The 19,919-nt window shown below is 51.9% G+C and overlaps 8 protein-coding genes across 8 annotated transcripts; 5 read left to right on the top strand and 3 right to left on the bottom strand.

Moving 5' to 3' along the window:
* Positions 1–87: 87 nt before the first annotated feature.
* On the bottom strand, positions 88–918 carry KY384_001701 (uncharacterized protein; the record flags this gene model as incomplete). Its single annotated transcript, XM_044810230.1, has 1 exon — positions 88–918. The coding sequence occupies one exon, from the start codon at positions 916–918 to the stop codon at positions 88–90; it is 831 nt and encodes a 276-aa protein (XP_044673242.1).
* Positions 919–1,288: 370 nt separating this feature from the next.
* Positions 1,289–2,608, top strand: KY384_001700 (uncharacterized protein; the record flags this gene model as incomplete). The annotated part of the gene is made up of 1 exon (XM_044810229.1): positions 1,289–2,608. One exon carries the CDS (start codon positions 1,289–1,291, stop codon positions 2,606–2,608), a length of 1,320 nt encoding a protein of 439 aa, XP_044673241.1.
* Positions 2,609–2,900: 292 nt separating this feature from the next.
* On the bottom strand, positions 2,901–4,244 carry KY384_001699 (uncharacterized protein; the record flags this gene model as incomplete). The annotated part of the gene is made up of 1 exon (XM_044810228.1): positions 2,901–4,244. One exon carries the CDS (start codon positions 4,242–4,244, stop codon positions 2,901–2,903), a length of 1,344 nt encoding a protein of 447 aa, XP_044673240.1.
* A 635-nt stretch (positions 4,245–4,879) lies between these two features.
* Positions 4,880–6,087, bottom strand: KY384_001698 (uncharacterized protein; the record flags this gene model as incomplete). Its single annotated transcript, XM_044810227.1, has 4 exons — positions 4,880–5,374; positions 5,481–5,819; positions 5,883–5,902; positions 5,967–6,087. 4 exons carry the CDS (start codon positions 6,085–6,087, stop codon positions 4,880–4,882), a joined length of 975 nt encoding a protein of 324 aa, XP_044673239.1.
* Positions 6,088–8,315: 2,228 nt separating this feature from the next.
* On the top strand, positions 8,316–9,824 carry KY384_001697 (uncharacterized protein; the record flags this gene model as incomplete). The annotated part of the gene is made up of 3 exons (XM_044810226.1): positions 8,316–8,396; positions 9,103–9,123; positions 9,234–9,824. The coding sequence occupies 3 exons, from the start codon at positions 8,316–8,318 to the stop codon at positions 9,822–9,824; spliced, it is 693 nt and encodes a 230-aa protein (XP_044673238.1).
* A 2,506-nt stretch (positions 9,825–12,330) lies between these two features.
* Positions 12,331–13,061, top strand: KY384_001696 (uncharacterized protein; the record flags this gene model as incomplete). Its single annotated transcript, XM_044810225.1, has 2 exons — positions 12,331–12,433; positions 12,463–13,061. 2 exons carry the CDS (start codon positions 12,331–12,333, stop codon positions 13,059–13,061), a joined length of 702 nt encoding a protein of 233 aa, XP_044673237.1.
* A 2,949-nt stretch (positions 13,062–16,010) lies between these two features.
* On the top strand, positions 16,011–16,746 carry KY384_001695 (uncharacterized protein; the record flags this gene model as incomplete). Its single annotated transcript, XM_044810224.1, has 2 exons — positions 16,011–16,131; positions 16,184–16,746. 2 exons carry the CDS (start codon positions 16,011–16,013, stop codon positions 16,744–16,746), a joined length of 684 nt encoding a protein of 227 aa, XP_044673236.1.
* A 358-nt stretch (positions 16,747–17,104) lies between these two features.
* KY384_001694 (uncharacterized protein) lies at positions 17,105–19,617 on the top strand (the record flags this gene model as incomplete). Its single annotated transcript, XM_044810223.1, has 2 exons — positions 17,105–17,407; positions 17,461–19,617. The coding sequence occupies 2 exons, from the start codon at positions 17,105–17,107 to the stop codon at positions 19,615–19,617; spliced, it is 2,460 nt and encodes an 819-aa protein (XP_044673235.1).
* Between the last annotated feature and the right edge of the window lie 302 nt (positions 19,618–19,919).

Raw genomic sequence — 19,919 nt, 5'->3', positions numbered from 1 at the left:
TGCTCGAGGACGAGATGGGTCGTCTCGTATCATAATGTGTAATTTGCAAGGGTGATAGCGACAGGCGTGTACATAGACTTCCTGCAATTATTTCTCCCTCATTGGCTTGATGACTGAAGAGGATGCAATCTCCAACTTCGGCTCCCTTTTCTTCTGACTGGGATTACCACCTGTAACTTTGACCATGGTGGCCTTTTGACCGTCTGTCGTGCGAGTCTTGTCCTCAAATCTTGTGTTTGTGAGCTCCGTTTTTGAGTCTGTCTTGATTGCATGTTTCGGCTCCGTCACTGTTGGCTTGTCCGCTTCTGTAGGCTCGAGCATCTTTCGTTCCAGGCTGATGGTGACCCTGGCCTTTGTCTTGACACCAATATTACCGTTTGTATCTTCCCAACGTATCTCCCAGCCTTCAGATGTCTCGATAGCTACAGCACCCTCTTCGCCATCTAATGCAACGCCACCCGGCCCACCTTCTTCTCCAGCCTCCCAACTCCACGGGCCTACGATGTGCTCTTTACTCGCAGTCTTATTGCCATATTTGACTTCTCGTGTATTCTTGTCCACATAAATCCAATTCAATGTGGGCGGGTCACTGTAGACCATGGATACCATTCCCAAAGGTAAAGGCTTGGGGCGATCGTTGTCCGCGTACTCGATGTACATTCCCTCGAACGGATGCGACGTCCTCGGCTTGCTCGGTTGGTCAATGTACAATTTGTCGTTCCTGAGGACTACCGTGCCTCCATTGATTGCTTTTGCTTTGCCTTGTGGACTATCGCAGTAACACTCTATATTGAACTTGCGCATTTGTTGCTCGATCCTGTCCTTTGCATCTTTGTTGGCTTCATCACGGCGAGAGACACCTTCAGCTACACCAATAGTGGTAGGTATCGCAGCGAGCGTGAGAAGGCCGATCACCATATTCACGGTTGATTGATCCTAGGGTTGTGAATGCGAAGAGAATGTAGCAACGACGAGCTCTTCGCATTGGAAGGGGCTCAGCCGGCGTACGGCGACGTCATTGGTCTAGATCCTTTAACGCCAACCACAACAATGATTTCAACTTCAGTCATCCCACCATGTGAGCTTTGTACATTACCACAGTCGACTCATAAATATATATACGTGATCGAACTGCCTCAATTTTAGAGGTCTCGCCCATTTGAATCGCCACCACCGTCACATTCACAATGTCTTCCCGCCGCATCAACATTCCCTTCCGCGCAGGCAAACACATTGCGGGCTCCCCGCCAACAAAATCCCCAAAGAAAACCCCAAGACGTTCTCCACAATGGCAAACGTACTCGAGACATCCCAGCTTCACCTCACAGTCCTCGACCTGCCACAACTTCACTCACGCCCTTCGTTTACTACCCTTCAACAAACGCTGGATCACTTGAGGCTTGGTCCTTCATCGTGGGAATTGAATGAATCTGAGACAGTCAAAAGGCAAAATATTAGTGAACAGGGCATACCATCATACCTCACCCGCCTAGTTGCCTCCTCTTTGACTTGGCTTCGTGAGGAAGAAAAGGAAGAAATCTGGGAAGCAGCAAGCAAGAGATTGTCAGAGAGATCGGGCAGAGCAGCTATGTCTACCATTGATAGGACCTTCAAGGTGCCCACGAATGGAGCTTTCGAGCCTTACATCAGTACATCCTCAAAGCCCGTCGCGTGGCCTTCTCTACAAATCAAAATCAAGGAACCAGCTCTGAACGGTGATCAACTGGGCAATAAGACGTGGCTTGGGGCACATATCCTCGCGAAGAAGCTTCCAGATGTCCTCCCAAGACATTTCACCAGCATCTCTACACCCATAAAATCGCGCCGTAGCCTCCAGGACAGCAAGACCAAACATATGAATGGGGTCAACCACACCAACAATAACAGCAACCAAAAGCCACTGAGAGTACTCGAGCTGGGCGCCGGCACCGGTCTCACAGGCCTCGCATGCGCCGCTCTCTTCCCTCACACCACAAGCGTCCATCTGACCGACCTGCCCTACACCGTCCCCAACCTCAAAACGAACATCGCGACCAACGCGCGCCTCTTCACGGCAAGACAAGTAACAGCAGGTACGATCGACTGGTCGCTGATCCCGCCACCGACCTCAATCCGCGCCATCCCCCCTCATCTCAGAAAACTAGTCAAGCCCCCTCTGAAGGATAGCGAAAGATACGACATAATACTAGCCGCAGACTCGCTCTACGCGCCCGAACACCCGGGGATGCTCGCAAACACCATCGTCGCGTACCTGCGCCTTCCTCCTCCTCCTCCTCCTTCCACCACCCCCACACCCACGACCAGCGCCGTAATACCAAGCAAAGCAAAAGTCCTCACATGCCTCCCCTTCCGCTCCATGGACCGCGACTACCACGGGGACCTGCGCAAAGAACTCACACTACGGGGGTTGGAGGTGGTCGAGCAAGGCGAGGAAGAAGGCGTGGAGGACTGGCAGGAGTGGAATACGGAAGGGCAGCTCTTGGTCAGGTGCTGGTGGGCTGTTTGGGGCTGGGCGGAAGGGGCGGAAGAGGCGGGGGAGAGAGTGGGGGTTGTGGAAGAGGGGCAGAAGGAGGGGGAAGGGTCGGTGGAAGGGGGGTGGAAGGGGTGATGGGCGAGATGGTGAGGGAGGAGATGGAGGCGCTGGTGAGGTGGATGCCTGAAGTATTGGAGATCTGGTAGATATTATTAAGAGGAGAGGGGCGGGTTGGTTTAGTATAGAAAGAAGTATGGGTTTTGGTGGTTTCTCTTGTTGGGAAGGTAGAGGAAAAGTGACTTTGTATGGAATACCGCCGACATGTTTATCAGCAGCTCTAATCTCAGTCCTCTAATACCATTGCTCAGACAAATATATTCCTGCCGTCTCCCTTATCATCCACCTCATTTTCCACCCTCTCCAGCCCTCAAACCAAGAAAGTCCACCACCCAGGCCACACCAACTCGCCCTCAAAAATCCTCCTCACCTGCTCGACCACAAACCGCTCCACTTTCCCCACGTTCTTCAGCGGCGGCTGTTTCTGCTCTGCCCCGCCCGCCCCGCCCGCCCCGCCCTGCTCTCCGCCTTGCTTCCCGATCTCGCTCTCCACGTGTATGGCATTAATCAGCGCGCCCAATCCACTTCCACCACTCTTTCGTTCTCTAACTTGATTCGTAGAAGGAGCATCGTCAGAATTGAGAGAGGAGGTAGCGGTGGTGGCGGTGGATGTTGAGGCGAGAGTAAGACGCCCCTCCTCAGGAGGGAGGAAGGAGAAGATAACCCTCCGCCCGCTTTCATCGCCCTCATCGACCTCATTACGACCACCGTCTCTTGCGTCTTTGGCGGGACTGGGATTGGGGTTGGGAGTGGGGTTTAGGTAGGCCAAGAGGCCAACACCATCGAATTCCACGTTTGTGACCGTGAGTCGGAGGGGGAGGCATACGAATGAGGGCATAGGGTAGTCGAGGAGAATCTCCGCCGTTAGGGAGAGGGAGAGGGAGCCAGAATACGAGATGTGCAGTGTGAGCTGTAGGTCGAGCGGATTTGGCGTGTTTCCATTCTCTTCACTTCTCCCTTGGGTTTTCTTGGGATTACGAGAATTGAAATAGCCGTCGACTTGCGCGTCTGGGTCTGGAGACTTGACTTGTGGTCGTGAGGTCGTGCGCGGAGGCGAGACTGGGTCTGCCCATGGTGTTTGCGGCGGGGGAGGTGTGGGAGGCCGGTTGTGGTGGTGATAGGGTTGCTCGCTGGTTGCGTTGTGCGGCCATGGAAATGTAGGGGTGAAAGGTGTGGGCGTTGCGGTGCCGCTGCCTAGACCTTGTCGAAGAGGTAGGTGGAAGTATGAGAGATTGGAGGTGCCGCCTGGTATCCCTGGTGTACCTGAACGGAGCGGGGAGGTTTGGCCTGACTGGAGCTGAGGTTGGAGATTGGGGAAGTGGGTTGCTCTTGCGTGCGGAGGTTGTAGTGGTGGAAGCTGGTGGTTGGGAGCTCGACGGGGAGAGGTAAGCTCTTCGCTGTGGGCGTCTTCTTGTGAGGAGGAGCTGTCGCTAGAATCATCTTCGTAGAAGGCAGGGTGGGGGTCTGTGATGTCGACTATGTCGATGGAAGGGCATTCTGAGCCGAAAGAGAAGCTGTGGATTTCGACGGAGCGGATGAAGCGGGGGAGCTGGACTTGCTGAAAGCGGTCGTGAATAAAGTCGCGGACTGTGTGAGCGAGGTCTTCACCTTGAGAGCCGGAGGTGAGAGTCTCCCAATTGATGTCGATTGACATTACATGTTGGGCCTGCAGTGAGGTATCCCTGTAATTTATACGTATCTAAGGGCTTTTCTAAATGATGCATAAAAACGATAATTCCGGTGAAAAGCACCACAATTAGTCTGCAGCTACAAAGCTGTAGTCAATAAGGCACGATTTCCAAGACTTATTATTGACATAGATGACAAATAGTTTCCAAGTTTTAAGAGCAATCAGGAATATGGTTGTGGTTGAAATCCAAGGAGAAATTGAAGAAGACTAACCCAAAAAGGCTTCATTTTTTGCATCATTCAAAAAGCCCCTGAGCTTGCAACCTATTGAAATTATGTAAAGGGACCTCTTGTCGTTATATGTAAACATGAAAGTTCTCTAAGGACGTCAAGAGCACAAGACATGCGTTCGCAATACGCAAAAGCTTTTGTTTATGTGGGAGCTACACATCACTGACATTTTCAACCCCTCATATCTACATAGATCACACCCACAATCGCCCAATCTAAAACTCTCTATTTAAATAGAATAGATACACCAAAGGTCTCCGCCGAGGGTTATCGCATTGTATGCCGCCTCTGCACCAATTTTAAAGCATACACGATTGCTTGACTTTAGAAAAGCCTCCTCCGAAATGCAGAAGTCGCTGCCAACCAATACTATGTCGTTGATAGCTGAAAGGGCGCGATTTCAACCACGGGTCCTTTGTACACCTTCTTAGCATAGAGCAGGTAATAAGCAACAGCAAAGAAGATGACGGCAGCTGTGATCAAGCACGCCCAGTTCATATGCGCCGGATCCGGATTCACTTCTGCTGGAAAGAAGCAGAAGATGATAACAATGGTACCGTAACAGACCGCCCAAGCGTTGAGCATAATGCCCCAGATTCCAGGGATATGGAAGGGTCCCCATACAAGCTCGTTGGCTTTCCAGACCTCACCACTCATCTCGCTGGGTCTTCGAATATCGCCACGGATACGGCGCCAGAGCAGGAGAGCCTCTGTAATGGTGTAGGAGGAATAGAGGGAGGAAATACCGATAGAAAGGATAATGTTGAATGCCGTGGCGGAGCCTAGATTGATGATGCCGACGAAGCAGGCGACACCAGCCATGACATAGATAGCGTAAAGCGGGATTGCGGTCGTGGAGTGCACCTGTTTGTCGATGAGATTAGCACAGTTCGCTTAGGAGCAATTTTCCGACGGGTCCAGACTGTCATGAACAAGAAGAGAGGATGGACAGATCAACAAAGCAACTCACCGTTGACATGAGTTTCCAGTAGGGAAGGCCCTTGTCTCGGCCAAAGGCGAAGACGATGCGGGATGCTGTTGCCAGGAAGGCGATGACGGCAAAAACAAACATAGCAATGACAATGCTTATCATAACGGTCGCGCCGGAATAAGAGCCCACTGAGTCTAGGACCACCTGCATGAAAGGGAATCCAAGTTTACCAGTCGGGCTGTCGAGAACGGCGGTAATGTCGACGGTGACGTAAAGCATAGCAAGGAGGGTACCGAGGCCAAGAACACCATTCAGGACTGACGTCGCAACCACGCACCAAGGTACAGCAAAGTCAGCACCGGTGATCTCTTCAGCCATCTAAGGAAAAATTCGAGTCAGTCAAAAAGTGCGGAAGGACAGGATGGATATTGGTATATTCACATGCACAGCGCAGTCGGTACCTGGGAAGACCATCGTAAGCCAAATGACTATTGCAAAAAGATACTCAAGAAGGGTATTAGTTACCGTTGTTAGCAAAAACGCTGCCAATCAGGCCAACGAAAACGGAGAGAGCTTGCGTCGGCCAGCCACCGCCGTTATTGAAATCGGTCCACACCTCCTTCGAGGTAGCTTTTTTCGGCGCCATCTAACGCGCCATCAGCGAGTGCAAGGCTTCACTAATATGTCAGAGTCAACTCACGTAGACCATTGGAATCAGGAAGGCAAAGAAGCCGAGGACATGGAGGGCCAAGATGAAGAATTCCAACTTTGGCAAGAGCGTGCTGGAATACATATTGACGAGTATGGCAAGGGTCATGATCGCCCAGTAGAGCAGGGTACTCTGCCATTGAGTCCAGGTGTAGTCGGGGTGATTCATCGAGATGAGGGTCAAGATCAAGTTCCCGGAGAGATAGGCACTGCTGGCGACAAGGGCTTGCCAGCCGCATATAACAAGCCAACCTGTTTGTCCCGTCTTCAGCATGGAGTCTCTCTGACTTTCTCTTCTGCGAAAGTGAGGGGGGGGGCGTACCCATGATGTAACTGAAAAATTTCTGGCAGGATTTGGGCGCAAGCATGAAGGTCCAGTGGTACTGTCCTCCCGAAGTTGGAGCCCTTTTGTCTTGATCAACACGTCTGCTGCTACGAAGATTCGCCCCGTCAAGGGTACATGTTCCGATGATGGGAGGGGGCGGCGGGGAGGGTTCCTCACAGTGAAGCCATTTCACCCATGACGGTGAAGAGCGAGAGGCTGCCCACTAGGGCGAACAGGTAACTATATGCGAAGCCGGCTGCACCACCGCTAGAGACGCGCCATCCGTGTCAGTGTGTACAGGATCGACGGGTGAGGAGGCGTGCAGAATGGCATACTTGGTGAGACCGGTGGTGTATATGCTAACAACCCATGTCAGTGTCTCGCCTCATAGACATTTCATGTGCGCGTTGCACGGAGAGAGAGGCTTACATGGGAATCACCTCCCACGTCACCAGAACTGTGCACGTGAAGCCCAGCATGGCCATGAATGAGAATCGCCGCTGTGGATAGAGAGTTCAGCTTTGCCATGACTGACACGGACGTATCGTCCAGCTCAGGACGAATTGTACCTTGAGGACGGGCTTCTTGCCCAAACGTGCCAACGCCGCAGCATCGCGCTCGCTGGCCTCACGCACTTCCACCTGCGTTGTCGAGGCCGACTTCTGGTCCTGCCCAACATGGCCGTTGACTGAATGAAGCTCCATCGAAGGTACACCCATAGCTGCGAGCGGAGGGGCGCAGCAGTAGATACAGAAGAGGTCCTCGTCGCGGAAGGTGGAGGATGGGGAGAGCAAGGAACGAGGTCGAGGAAGGAGCACATCCCACCGTGCAGGAGGAGCTCCAAGGCTAGGATGGAACAAGCTTAGCTGTCCATAATTTCAGTAGCTTATAGCTGGGCCTGGCTAGCCCATGTGTGAAGTTGTACTACTGTTCGTCGTGGGACGCGAACAGTAGTAGTATATGCAAGATCAAGTTTTCCGTGGGGGCTTGATTGCTGCATGAGCCGGGGCCCCATTCCGGGGGTTTCTTGCGTGACTGCTATGGTCATTGGTCAATTGGTCTTGCCCATGCGTCGGATTGCTCAATCTCATTGTCGAGAACCTAGGGGGAGCCGTTCACCAAGTGGGCAGAAACGTGAAAATGATCTTCTCGTTCAAAGTCAATTGCGATACTAGTAGTCCGCCGGGGGCTCCGGAGGTGATGGGCCGGCGCCACCGGAATTCCGGGCCACCAGGCTGGATGGACATCTTGACCCGAGGGCGCCCGGTGTCAGTAGTCTATCGTCTTAGCGTGGGCGCACTAGCCATTTCCCATTATTGCGGCAGGATTGGGTCAAGTTGCTCCAGCAGCACCACATCCTATCGTGCTGCTGATTAGATGCATCCCATGTGGGACCCGGGCAGGACCCGGCCATTATTGAGTCATAACAATTGCGCTCAACGCCATTTGATCAACTCGGGTGGCTTGCGGTCGTGTGGAGGGACGAGTACGGTAGTCGATAGGTAGGCTGGGTGGCTTGGTTCCTCGAGCTGAACAATACTTGAGGTTAGGAGAATCCCCTGGCCGGACTCCCAATGCAGTTGGGCGCACGCTAAAAGACTTACACTAATACACTATGCTGGGCTATCACACCTCGTGGCTCGGCAGTCAAGCTACCCTTGTCGTGATAGGCACCTCAAGAACTTGTTCCCCTGTCCGCCCAACCCCTGGAAAGTCTCGTGCTCTATCTGGCCGACGGAATCTTTACATGTAATTATTTCCATGGCACCCTCTGTTGTCGACTGTTGTCGACATCCACCACCTCGGGGGTGAAGAACAGCGTGTCCGACGGTTCGACGGCCATGGGCAGCGTCATTACATCGACGAATATAACAGCAGCAGATGCGCCATTGTGGAATACACCCGCACACCATGGACCAGCCGTCAGTGTCGTGTCCTGGTTCTGCATGGTTGCCATCGTGCTCGCAATCGCCGCCCGGACAGTGATCAGGTACGCAACAATTCATACGCTGCGATGGGATGACTGGGTCATTCTTGTGGCCACGGTAGGACCCTCACCATCTGACGTGCAAGTACATCCTTACGAGCGTTGACTACAGGTGGCATCCATTGGGCAATGCGTCGCAGTGACCATTGCATCAACCGACGGTCTGGGTTCTCATGCAAATGCCCTTGATCCGAACAAGATTGAAAGTATCTATATGGTACGTTGCCGCAAGACCTGGAACGTGTTCTCAAATCATAATTCAGCACTGACGTGAACTCACTCTTCTAGTCCTTGTATGCCAGTCAATTCCTTTACGTCCTTACTTTCGGCCTCGTGAAAATATCTATGTGTATCCACGTGCACGGACTCTCCCCGATTCGATCCAGTCACCTGGCCAGCACAACTCTGTTAGGTGTCGTCGCCGCGTGGACAATTGGTTCAGTCTTCGTGATTGCGTTCCAGTGCAAGCTCCCGCATCCGTGGACTCTTTCTCAGGGTCCTGACAAATGCATCAATCTGCTGGCTTTCTGGACATCCTATGGTGTGATCAATATTCTTACAGACCTGGCATTGATCGCCTTGATTCTGCCGATACTCCTCAAGCTGCAAATAGCTTCGAGTCGAAAAGCTGTCTTTATCAGCTGTTACTCGACAAGACTCTTGTAAGTACAACCATGTTCGCTCGCCAGTAACGCCCCGGTCTCATCCCTTTGTATCCATCTGAACGCCACTACTAACTGGAAACGTCCTTGTCAGTGTCATCGCGGTACAGGTTATTCAACTATACTACCTCGATACCCTCCTTCCCTCCTCCAATCAAGGCACCGATCTGATATACGACCTCTGGAAACCCATCCTACTCGGCCAGGTCGTCCTCACCTGCTCCATCATAGCCTCCTGCTTCCCCTTCCTCAAATTCCTCATTGATGTCATGGAGACGGGCATGGTCCGCGCCGATGGCCTCAATAAGACCCAAATCAACCTGCGCACGGGAGCTAGCAAGGGCGGCGGCTCGACCAACGGCTACTTCAAAGCACGGGGCTCGCAATTCCACAAGGGTCCTGCGAACAGCAATACTGAGGCCCCTTCTACAGAGACGCCGGCGGACAGCGAGGAATTGGCGACGCATAAAGAGATTGGAAATGGTGAGGTGTTCCGGATGCAGAGCCTGCGTAGCGGGGCGAAAGAGAGCAATGGCGGGAAAGGTGGGATGGGAAAAGGGTACAAGGGTAATGCTGGCCAGTTCGAAACTACGGCATACAAGGGCAGTGACGTTGAAAGTCAAAGTAGCCAGACACACATCATGCGCAAGGTGGAGTGGTCGCTTACGGAGGAGCAAAATCCCGGACCGACGGCTATTTGAGCAAGGCGCTTTGGAGGAGTGTTCCTCGTAGGCTTGCAGGAGGTGAATTTGCACGATATCCTTGTTTAGGTGTGAGATGAGAGCAAAAGTTGGAAAAATAGAAGATGTCTATGGGATGTAAATGTTAAGTAGATTAGCTATAGAGATTTTATATAGATGTATAAGTTTACTGCCCATGACTATACTCTCGCTGGAATATCGTTGGGAATCGACATCGAATTCCTTGCCTCTGGCCCTTTCTTCGAACCATCCCTGACAGTGACCGTCTTGCGGCACTGGTCAAAACAACCGTAGATGGCAAAGTCCTGGCAAGTACGAAGTCCAGACAATATCATCATGACGGTCAGAGAAAGCACTCATCAGCAATGCCTTGTTGTAAGCCAATAATTTCCAATTATCCCAGGAAATTACAGAGATTGCTCAGATACCGTGAGTGAGAACGCTCTATTGCCCTTCTTGTGACCTGCTTGCAGAATCCAGTGATGTTGGAGATAATGGAAGAGCAAGTATCGCACCCGCCATCATTCGATCCGCCCTTCCTATTACCTTCCGAATGTAAAGAAGGTTGTATAGGGCTAGTCGAAGAGACAAATCTGCACCAAGCGACGGTATTCACAAGAAACGTCCCTCTCTCCTTTCTCTTCTCTAGTCATCATGTTTCCGGCTAAGGTAGATTTCACTTTCAACATGAATATATCGCTGCGTTTTAGAGACTTTCCGGCCGATCTATTGCGATCGCCACCACTTAAGGATGCAGCAATGAGCGTTAGTGAGCTCAGGAAACTACTCATTCTACACCAGGATACGATCAAATCTCTTGATACTTTCCGCGCTTGTGTCTTACAAGGGAGAACATAAGGTCTCTGTACGATTTACAAACATCCAAATCTCTGAATGTCCAGCCAGGCGCCCTCCTGGACGACTGAACGGGTCCAGTCTGAGGCCTCAACTGGACTGGTAGGAGCAAAACCAATAATTTAGCATTTGGTTCAAAGGTCAAACTAGATCGCTAGCGGTTGGATTGGTTCATTTGTTAGTTTGCTAAGATTTCAAGCCCCCCTGCCCCTTTTTAAAGTATACTGAATCTATATAGCTTTGAACGGGGGCTTGGCAAGATCTCATATCCGAGCCTTATCTCCTAACGAAGCAACCTTACGTAATTATATTTTCCTAACTATCTGTTGGACCAGTTGGTCAAAAACTTCAAACCGGATCGCTAGTAGTTGATTTGACCCCCAAACTGGACCAGATGAAAAAGAACCAACTAGTTGGTTTGCTTAAACCGCCAGCATTACACCAAACCGTTAGGCTCACTGGATAATATACCAAAGAGTATAGAGACATTGACCGTATACAGTTTCCGAGACCATGCGCCCACCACCTGCAAGGAGCTGGTAGCGCAACTTCTTGACATACTGAACGAATGCGACTGCATTCGATTCCGTTCGAGAATTGGGCTCTCTTTCGACTTTGTCTGAAGAACCGGCACTCAAACGTAAACGCAACTGAAAAGCAGTCAAATTGCGCATGGTTGACGGTGAGGCGCTGCCGAAAGGAGGGTTCAACCTTCCTGAAATCGATGGATACGCGGGAGACTATCCAGATTCAGACTATGATCCGAAGACTTTGCTGATTCGAGACCTGGACTGTGACTAGCCACCGAGTCAGAATCGGAAATCTTTTCAAGACTCGGAGCCAGAGTCTGAATCCAGTTCAGGGTAGCGTGATTCAGTGACAGCATTGAATCTGGAATATGAAAAAGATATGGTGATAAATTGCGTAGGTCAAAGTCCACCTACCCCAACTTTGAAGAATTTGAGAGGGTCGAATGAATTTGAAGACGTGATCATCGACAGGGACAGCCACGCGGCTGTTTAGACGTGAAGAAGAGAGACCGTCCTGGCCTTTGCTGGCTTGTGTTTACTGTCAATGCAGAGTGGTTTTTTCATTGTATGATTGTGTGCTGAATCAGCCATCAAAACTTAATAACTATGGACCTCCTGTTGCAAGCAAGGTCTCTTTGATGCTTTGCAAGTCTTCTTAATCACTACCTCGTGAAAGTATCTCGCAAAATAGTACTTCGCACGGCATAGTGCCCTTGCTTTCATTTCAAAGGATCCAACACAGGGTCTGGAGGCTCAAATAGGAATATTGGAGGTTGAAATCCTAGACCGATGGCAGCGAGAGCAGCTCGGAAGACACAGCCTCGTTGAAATTGATTCGACAAATAGATTGCCATTGCCTCATATGACCCAACAACTCATCGCATGTCGCATTCAGCACATTTGGTCCATACGTTTCACCACCACGCCGAGCCTCGATCTAGGTTCCTGGCGACATGCGACCCAGCCGGGATCGACCTCACACATGCAGGACAAGCATACAAATACTCCGACTGTCTCACTGGCACGCATTTGACATGGTCATCGAAACGCGTTTCCAATGAAGTTTCGGTTCTCTCCTGCAGGACGACCCTCACCTTCTTGAAGGGGTCCGAGAGCTCGTAATGTACCTCCTCTCAACCCTTCTTCTCGCCTCCTCCCTTGTCACTCTCATCCTCGCACTTCCAGGCGTAGCGCTGCTCCAACAACGTAAAGCTGAGCCTTCACGTATATACTCACTCCCCCTTCGCCCAAAGCAACCGGCGGCGGCAGCCCCACTCAAGGGGTCTGGGGCTTCGGCGTCACCTGCGAAACAGGCATAGAACCAGCCCACACCCTCGACGCCGAATCCATCACCCAAACCATCAATCAAGCGCTCACAAGCTACCAACTAGGCATCCAAGAAGGCGAAGCCGGCCTCCCAAACTACGTCGGCTGGCCCAAGAACTTCCACCTCACCGACCAACTCGGCAACGACGCCGACGGACACCCGTACAGCATCCTCGCAGCCCCAGGCTGCGATCTCCAACAAGACCTTCTCTACGCGCCGATCGCCTATCCCGGCGCCACTGCGCCGGCGAGTTTCATAAGCGCAACGATCAGGCCACCGCCGGGCGGGAACGCCACCACGGTCATTGTGCTGTTTCAAGCCCCGGACCCGAATGGACCAAGAGATGCGACGGGGTTGGGCTGGGTGACGAATTATTGCGCTGTTTTGACGAATTCGGATGCGGAGGCTGGGGAGCAGATATGGGTGGGGGGGCTGCTGAATCCGAGTCCCGGTGGCTTTCATCAGTGTAATGATGCGCAGCCGCCGCCGGGGGTGGTGCAGCCTCTACCGCCAGGTCAAAGATAGGGCGAAATATGGGGGAATGGGAGGTGGGAGGTAGGATGGTGATAGGTCGGAGCGGCGGAAGTGTTTGTAGAATTAGGGGTTCGATTGTACATGATAAGCTAATGGAGGTCTTAGATCATATGACTACTCTACATGCCAGGTTTGAAGATCGAGCGGGCAATGACCCCAACTATGTCTGTAGAGTCTGATAGAAACATATGCGCGGGCCAGACCGCTGATCCAGTGGAGACATGTAGGTATAGACCATTGCGTTGCGCAAACAGGAAGACCGCTTTCTTTTTCCAGCGGAATCATACCTTCAGATGAAAGGGCATCAACAAGAACATATCAATCTCGAAAAGTTCAGGTCCTCGGCTCGTGAGATGCCACTCTCCCCCGACCTTTCTCCTTCGTTCGCGTAGGTCTCATACAGCGCCATAGCCAGTGCCACCGATTCTCGTCTAACTCATGTCCACTCTTTTGATTCTCGATTCAGGGCATAAACTGATTCTTCAGAGCCTTGGATATAGCGACCGCAGATCTTCAGGTCCGATTAAAGCTGTTAATGCCATAAACCAAGTCCACAGAGATCACAGTACCTTCAAAAAGACAATTGCATCCTTCTGCCAGTACCCGTGTCCAGCGCCAGATACCATCGCCACCCCACCCCTCCTCACCCCCACAGAACACCCAAAGCAAGGAGAAAAATACGTCCCAGCCAAGTAAGTCCACGACTCTCACAGACACCGTTGAGCCTCGCACTTCCAACAAACACCATCCGACATCGGGTCACGCATCCATCCACCATCCAGCAACAGCCAATAATCAAACACCTACTGGAAAACACCAAGAAATTCATCACCGCACACCGCCTGCCCTGAGATTTGCCCTTTCCCTCCCCATCTCTTCCAAAAATGTCCCATATGCAAGTATCATGCACCATTTTTCTTCACGGAAGCACGTCAGACGCATTCCGCTGCAGCAGCTGGATCGGATCTGAAACACCCCCACCCATCCCCACCCATCCCCACCCACATGCAGGTCTCCGCGTGCGCTGGGCACAGGACGGGAATCTTCCTCGCTGAATTCTTATGCAATGCAGGCAGGGGATTAGGATTGGATAAAATTGGGTTGGGGCGGGCCCATGCATGCCGTGACCACCTTGCGTCTGTCTGCGCAGATTAGCGTGGATCTCAGACATATACCGATTTGGGATGGGGTGATTTGGGAGTTTTGCTGGATCTGAGTCGTGGAAAGAGGGATGGCGGTGGGATGGGGTGAGAGTTGTGGCCTGAGAGAGCTGTTTGTTGGGGAAATTGGCTGCTGAGTATGCAGCAGCCAGCAGCTTAGACAAAGCGGAAGCAGGGAAGAGAATGTGTGAGGATTTCAGTGGGCCGTGTGCAAACGTGTTTCTCAGATCTTATCTCCGCCTTCAAAGCCAGATGCTCTAGGGATTGGAAATTTTGTGTTTGCGGTAGAGCCTATCTGCGATAGTCTTTCGACGTCTGATGCTTGTCATACAGAATGATAAACCTGGTGCACGTGACCTTCTTGCTTCGCCAAAGTCAGACCACAAGCCTTTTGATTCCATTTCAACCCAATGCTTGGTCGATAGAATCCCAACCACCTGTCCATCCTTAGTTGGTGACAGTAAGCTGTGGATCTAAAGGAACTTGCACTTACACCTCTGATAACAGCGTGCTATTTCCCCTCTGAGACGCATTTGTCGCATTTGATCGTCATCTTGTATGGCTCTTTAGGGCGGGTAATGTTGAGGCAACCTTGGCGGGCTTTGGCACATGGGTTCTTGCTCACGGATGTGCAGCCGCATTTCCAGACCTTGGGAATTTCTGTACACATTGCTTTGAGCCTTTCTGAAGGAGAAGATCGGGATTGAAGTTTGTTGAGGGCTGCTTGAAAGGGGGCCGCGCTTGCGAAGCAACAAGAAGGATTTGGATTTTCCGATGCAGCTTTTTGCTATCTCTGGAGTTTTGTTACTCCTTTGTGGAAGTGGGAAGTGGTCTGAAGATATGAGGAAAGAATTCTGAGAAGCTCGAGGAGATGGTCATTATGTATTGACACTTCAGCCTGGACCGCATATTAGCAGAAAACAACTCTGCAAGACCTCAACCACAATCATAAGGATCCAAGCTGGTCTTTGATGTAAGGACCTGCAATGTAACAAAGAGAAACGCCACCGAAAGTAGTCTAAACGACCTCTGTCCGGTATCTAGGTGAGCCAAGTCGTCCAAGCTTCTGCTATCAATGCAGTAAAAGCATGCTCCCGAGGAGTCAAAGCGTATCTGAAGCGGTGAAGAGATTTTCGATCCATCAGGATGCGTCCGACGATAGGGACAACAATCAAGAGAAAAGCGGATTCGGCTCTGTGCAGTTTAGAACTGGCACTGGAATGAAAAACTCCACTTTACTCCTCTGTAAAGGTACAATTCAAACATCGGTGAGCCAAAGTCGGTCGATGAAGGCGCAAAGCATGATGGTGGGCTGCGTAGGCGGCTTCGCCTTGCGTAGACAGCCCCAATGAACGCGTAGCCTTGTCACCCACGAACAGGAGCGAAATGGGGTCATGATCATGACCATGACCATGACTATGAGGAATCAATCTCAAATTAAATCGCTTTTTGAAAAGACATATGCACAAGGCGCTATTCGACAAACAAGGGCGATGAGAGATCTTTTCTCGTTAGAAGCATGCTGTGCGTTTCGTAATGGAACAACGTTCGCGTGGATGGCAACAAAGTATTCGGCGACTTTACTATGTTGAGATTATAGTGCTTTTTGACTCTGCCCATGAGACAGAACCCCAAAGAGGAATGCGGAAGAAAGCTTCAGAAGATTGAGGTAATTCGGGGTTAGCGGATATAAGAAATTTGACATTGCCATACGACTTGGACAACCTGCCAACCAATTTCACACGTAAAGCCATTTGGACATTCTGACAGCCTCATGACAATGGCAGAATATCCACCTCTGCAGGGCGCATGCTCGTGTGGTCGCAATCACTACCTCATCCTTGTGCCTAAACATCCGAATCAAACATTCCAAATCTTACTTGACGACGCTTCGGAAAACAGTACGGGTATTCAATCGTGGTTGGTTTTGGAGCTTGCGCTCACTTCTCACAGGTCATGGTCTTTCCCTCCGCGCTCCTCTCTCCACAATCCAAAGTACGACCCGAGCATTCTACCCAGATGAAAATCACACAGATATTCGGCGCGTCTTCACCCCTGCCCATGCTCCTCATACAAAACGCCATTTCTGTGGCTTCTGTGGCACGCCTCTGAGTCATTGGTCCGAAGAGCCTCCTACCGAAGCTGAATACGTCAATGTCAACCTAGGAAGCCTTAAGACTGAGAGCTTGGAACGTTTGCAAGAGCATGGGCTACTAGACCCCGAGACGAACGAGGAGGAAGAACGGGCTGAAACATCTTCACGGGAGGTAACGAGGCAAGCGCAAACAAGAGAGCTGCGCGGCAGTCCATGGTTCGAGGAGATGATTGCAGGAAGTGAGCTTGGTAGAGTCAAGCGAAGGCGAGGGGGACAGACGAGTACCGACGGGACCACAAGCTATGAGTGGGAAGTTGTCGAGACCGATGCGGAAGAGGAAGATACTGGAAGTACAACGAGCAAAAGGAAACACAGAGATCTGGCTGGGGAAGATGAGGATACGGAGATGCGAAGTACGTAAGCTGTAGATGGTTTGATGGAGCACGTACATGAATAAACGTGACCATGAATTGGCATGGGCTATGAGATGAGCGAGAGGATAAGCAATGTAAGAATTTGAAAGCCCCTACAGAATTTTATTGCGTGTCGACTCTCGCCACCAAAAACCACCACTACTCGGTGGTGATGAGGTTAGCGTGTCAGGCCGCGTCTGAATACGAGGTCAACACAGAAGTCTCTCCAAGAGCAGGTATCCCTACTCAATATTTTTGCTCGCACCGGCGTCGTTATCTGGCTGGCGATTCAATAATCCTGGCTTGTTGCTGTCATCCGCTTCAACCGTATAGCCACCTTTCTTTGCAGTGCTGTCTGCTTTGACAATGGGCAAACTCAGTGACATCACGACAAAGGCCAGCAATCGTTCAAGTGGCGCGTCCAAAGGCTACCACGCCATCTCAAGCCCCAAGGCAAAGGAGAACGTCGGCGGATCGAAGAGTCCTCATTTCATGACTCCAACATATGCATCAAAACAGTCAGCAACGCCTACGTCGGACTATACGAAGCCTAAAAGTGCTGGCAATCACTTTCTGAGGCGCATCGGACTGCGACGAATGACTGGAACACCTCGAGCAAAGCAGGAACTCCAGTCAATTAGAAGCAACCGCGCGTCTTTCCCTAGCAAAGTGACCTTTTCCTTTCTCCATTCATTTGTATGGGATACGGCTAACACTTCCAGCTCGCCCATTCATCGTACACGACGCCCGATGAATCGCCACACTCATCCGATTCGCAGAGCTCTTCCCGTGACAAACCGCTCCCAACGCCACCAGTTGCACATCTCGATGCCATAGTTGCCGCCAAGTCTACCGTGACTCTAATTGACGTGAATAATAACCGTCAAGCTGACGAGCAGAAGTGGCCAGCATTGCAACCAAAACGTGTACCATCTGGCAGCTTGCAGGACGCCATGCGTGAATCTGGCCATGAACTGAGGAAGCAGGCGTCTACTATCGGAGATCGCTACCCAAAGCTTAGCGGTATCGACAATATTTCTAGTAAGACCGGAGGTCTCTATGTTCCAATTTCAAGGTACTCCCCACCGGACCAGCGTTCTCGGAAAGGGCCCTCATCCTTTCATCTGAAGCCGCCAATCAGTGACATTGCAACTGCCGCTACTGACCTGCACGACCCCTTCCAAGATCCTGTTGATGCGAATAAAAAGGTAAATGATTGCACAGGACATCCCTCTGCCGTCTCAACCGAAGCCATCGCAATCGAGAAGACAGCAAAAAATCACCTCGCGAATATTCCCCAGACTCGTACTTCTTCGGTTCGCACTCGACTATCTGCTGCAGATGAGCTAAATGACCTCGACATGTCGAATGAAGACCACATCGAACCCACAAAGCCGCTTCGCCACAACAGCTGGCGTCAGAGTAGGCACTCTCGTAGATCTTCAGCTGAACGAGCACTTCTCCCCGAAGGCACCAAGGAATCTTTCGATCGCCATGCTCCAGCTAAATCCGTCGGCGGAAAACGTCGTTCTATCCAGCCTCGTCGGCCTGGTAGCCGTGACAGTACCCATGATGGAGTCCCCTCCACCGTTCCAAATGCATCAACCAAATCTAGCCATATTCTAGGTGCCCATAACAAAAACGCGGCCCGGAAAAAAGGTCACCGCAGTTCAATTCCTTTGCCAGTCGCGCTTTCCCCATCGAAATCATCGAAAGACGAAAGTGTGAAATTGCCATCTCCTGCCGCTGACTTTGGCATATTCGAAGACAATGCCACGACGCCGCTAATGCAAGCCACCTCTACTCCAACCAGCCTGCAGTGGCCTGACGCCGCTGCTGTTGAGGCTAGCGCTATGACGACGCCAGTGCAGGCTGCTTCTACGCCGATTGATCATCCCCGGCCTAAGGCAGCTGTTCCTGACGTAGCCATGGCAAAGAGCCTTGAGTGCATTGATGAATCGCCTCGACACGCCTACACTATTCGACGATTATCTACGAAAGGCCCTGGCTATGGACCGAAGCTCTCCATCTCGCCCAGTGCCGACAGATACATCCTCGGGGAAAGCGATAAAGAGAATGACGCTTCGACGAACAAAGACACGAAGAGCTCCAAGTCATTAGAGAAAGCGGCAGAGCTAAGTGGGAAGATTTCTATTGCTACCCAGCGACGTCTAAGTCGACCTTCATCTAGCCTAGGCCCGAAGCCATGGAACGTGGCGCCTACCGATTATAAGAGACCGACTCGCAGTATGGACCTGAATAACTCAAGCCAACATCCTACGCAAGGCTCGTCAAAGAAAGCCAGCTTAATCACCAACGCCTCGTCCGTCAACGACCCCTTCTACGATGCGCCAGAGCAACCAGAGCAAAGCACTCCACGAACCAAAACTAGCGGCTCCATCGCTCAAGACGAGGGATGGATCTCGCCCCTCAAGAAACCCGATGACACCAGCGCCGCGACAACACCAACAATCAACCCTAACGGCGAATACGACCCCTTCAAATACGACGCAAGCACCAGCACTCGCACCACCAAGCCCCCTGCCCAACCTGCTCGCAACCCTCCAGCGACACCAACCAAAACCTCACTGTCTAAATATGCCTCATCCATCCCCACCGGCCGAGCAAACCCGCCCCTATCCACCTTACCCCCTCACTCCCCTAACTCCGCTACACCCCCCAAATCCTTCACCCACCGTCAAAACAACCTAGGCGCAGCACTCGGCAACGGCTCCTCCCAACTATCCCTCCCTTCCCCCCTTCGCCCCCTTCCCTCCCGAGCACCTCGCAGCCACTCGCCCCGCGCACGCTCTCGGCGCCGAAATCCGCGCCGCCAAGCACCATCCCCGCTTCGGGATCCAAGACGCGCTTTAGTCTGAAAAGCTACTTCGCGCGGCGGGCGCACGGGACGGGGCAGGGGAAATGTGGGGTCGACACGGCGGCGGACGCTGGGAGAGTGGAGTTGAGGCTTTTGGCGGAGGCAGGAAATGGGGAGGGGAAGGGGCAGGGGCAGGGGGAAGTCGAGCGCACGACGACCTTGGCGATGCAATTACTGGAAGAGGCGCGGAGGGAGAAGGATACTGGGAGGAAGGAGTGGTTGGTGAAGATGGGTGGGTTGTTGGTTGAGGTTGTTACACGCGCGAGGGACGCGGAGAAGGCGGTGCAGGAGGCGAGGATGGCG

Source organism: Bacidia gigantensis (genome assembly GCF_019456465.1).
Source record: "Bacidia gigantensis strain McMullin 20006 chromosome Unknown contig_132, whole genome shotgun sequence".
Lineage (NCBI taxonomy): Eukaryota > Fungi > Ascomycota > Lecanoromycetes > Lecanorales > Ramalinaceae > Bacidia > Bacidia gigantensis.
This window is presented reverse-complemented; position numbering and strand designations above follow the sequence as displayed.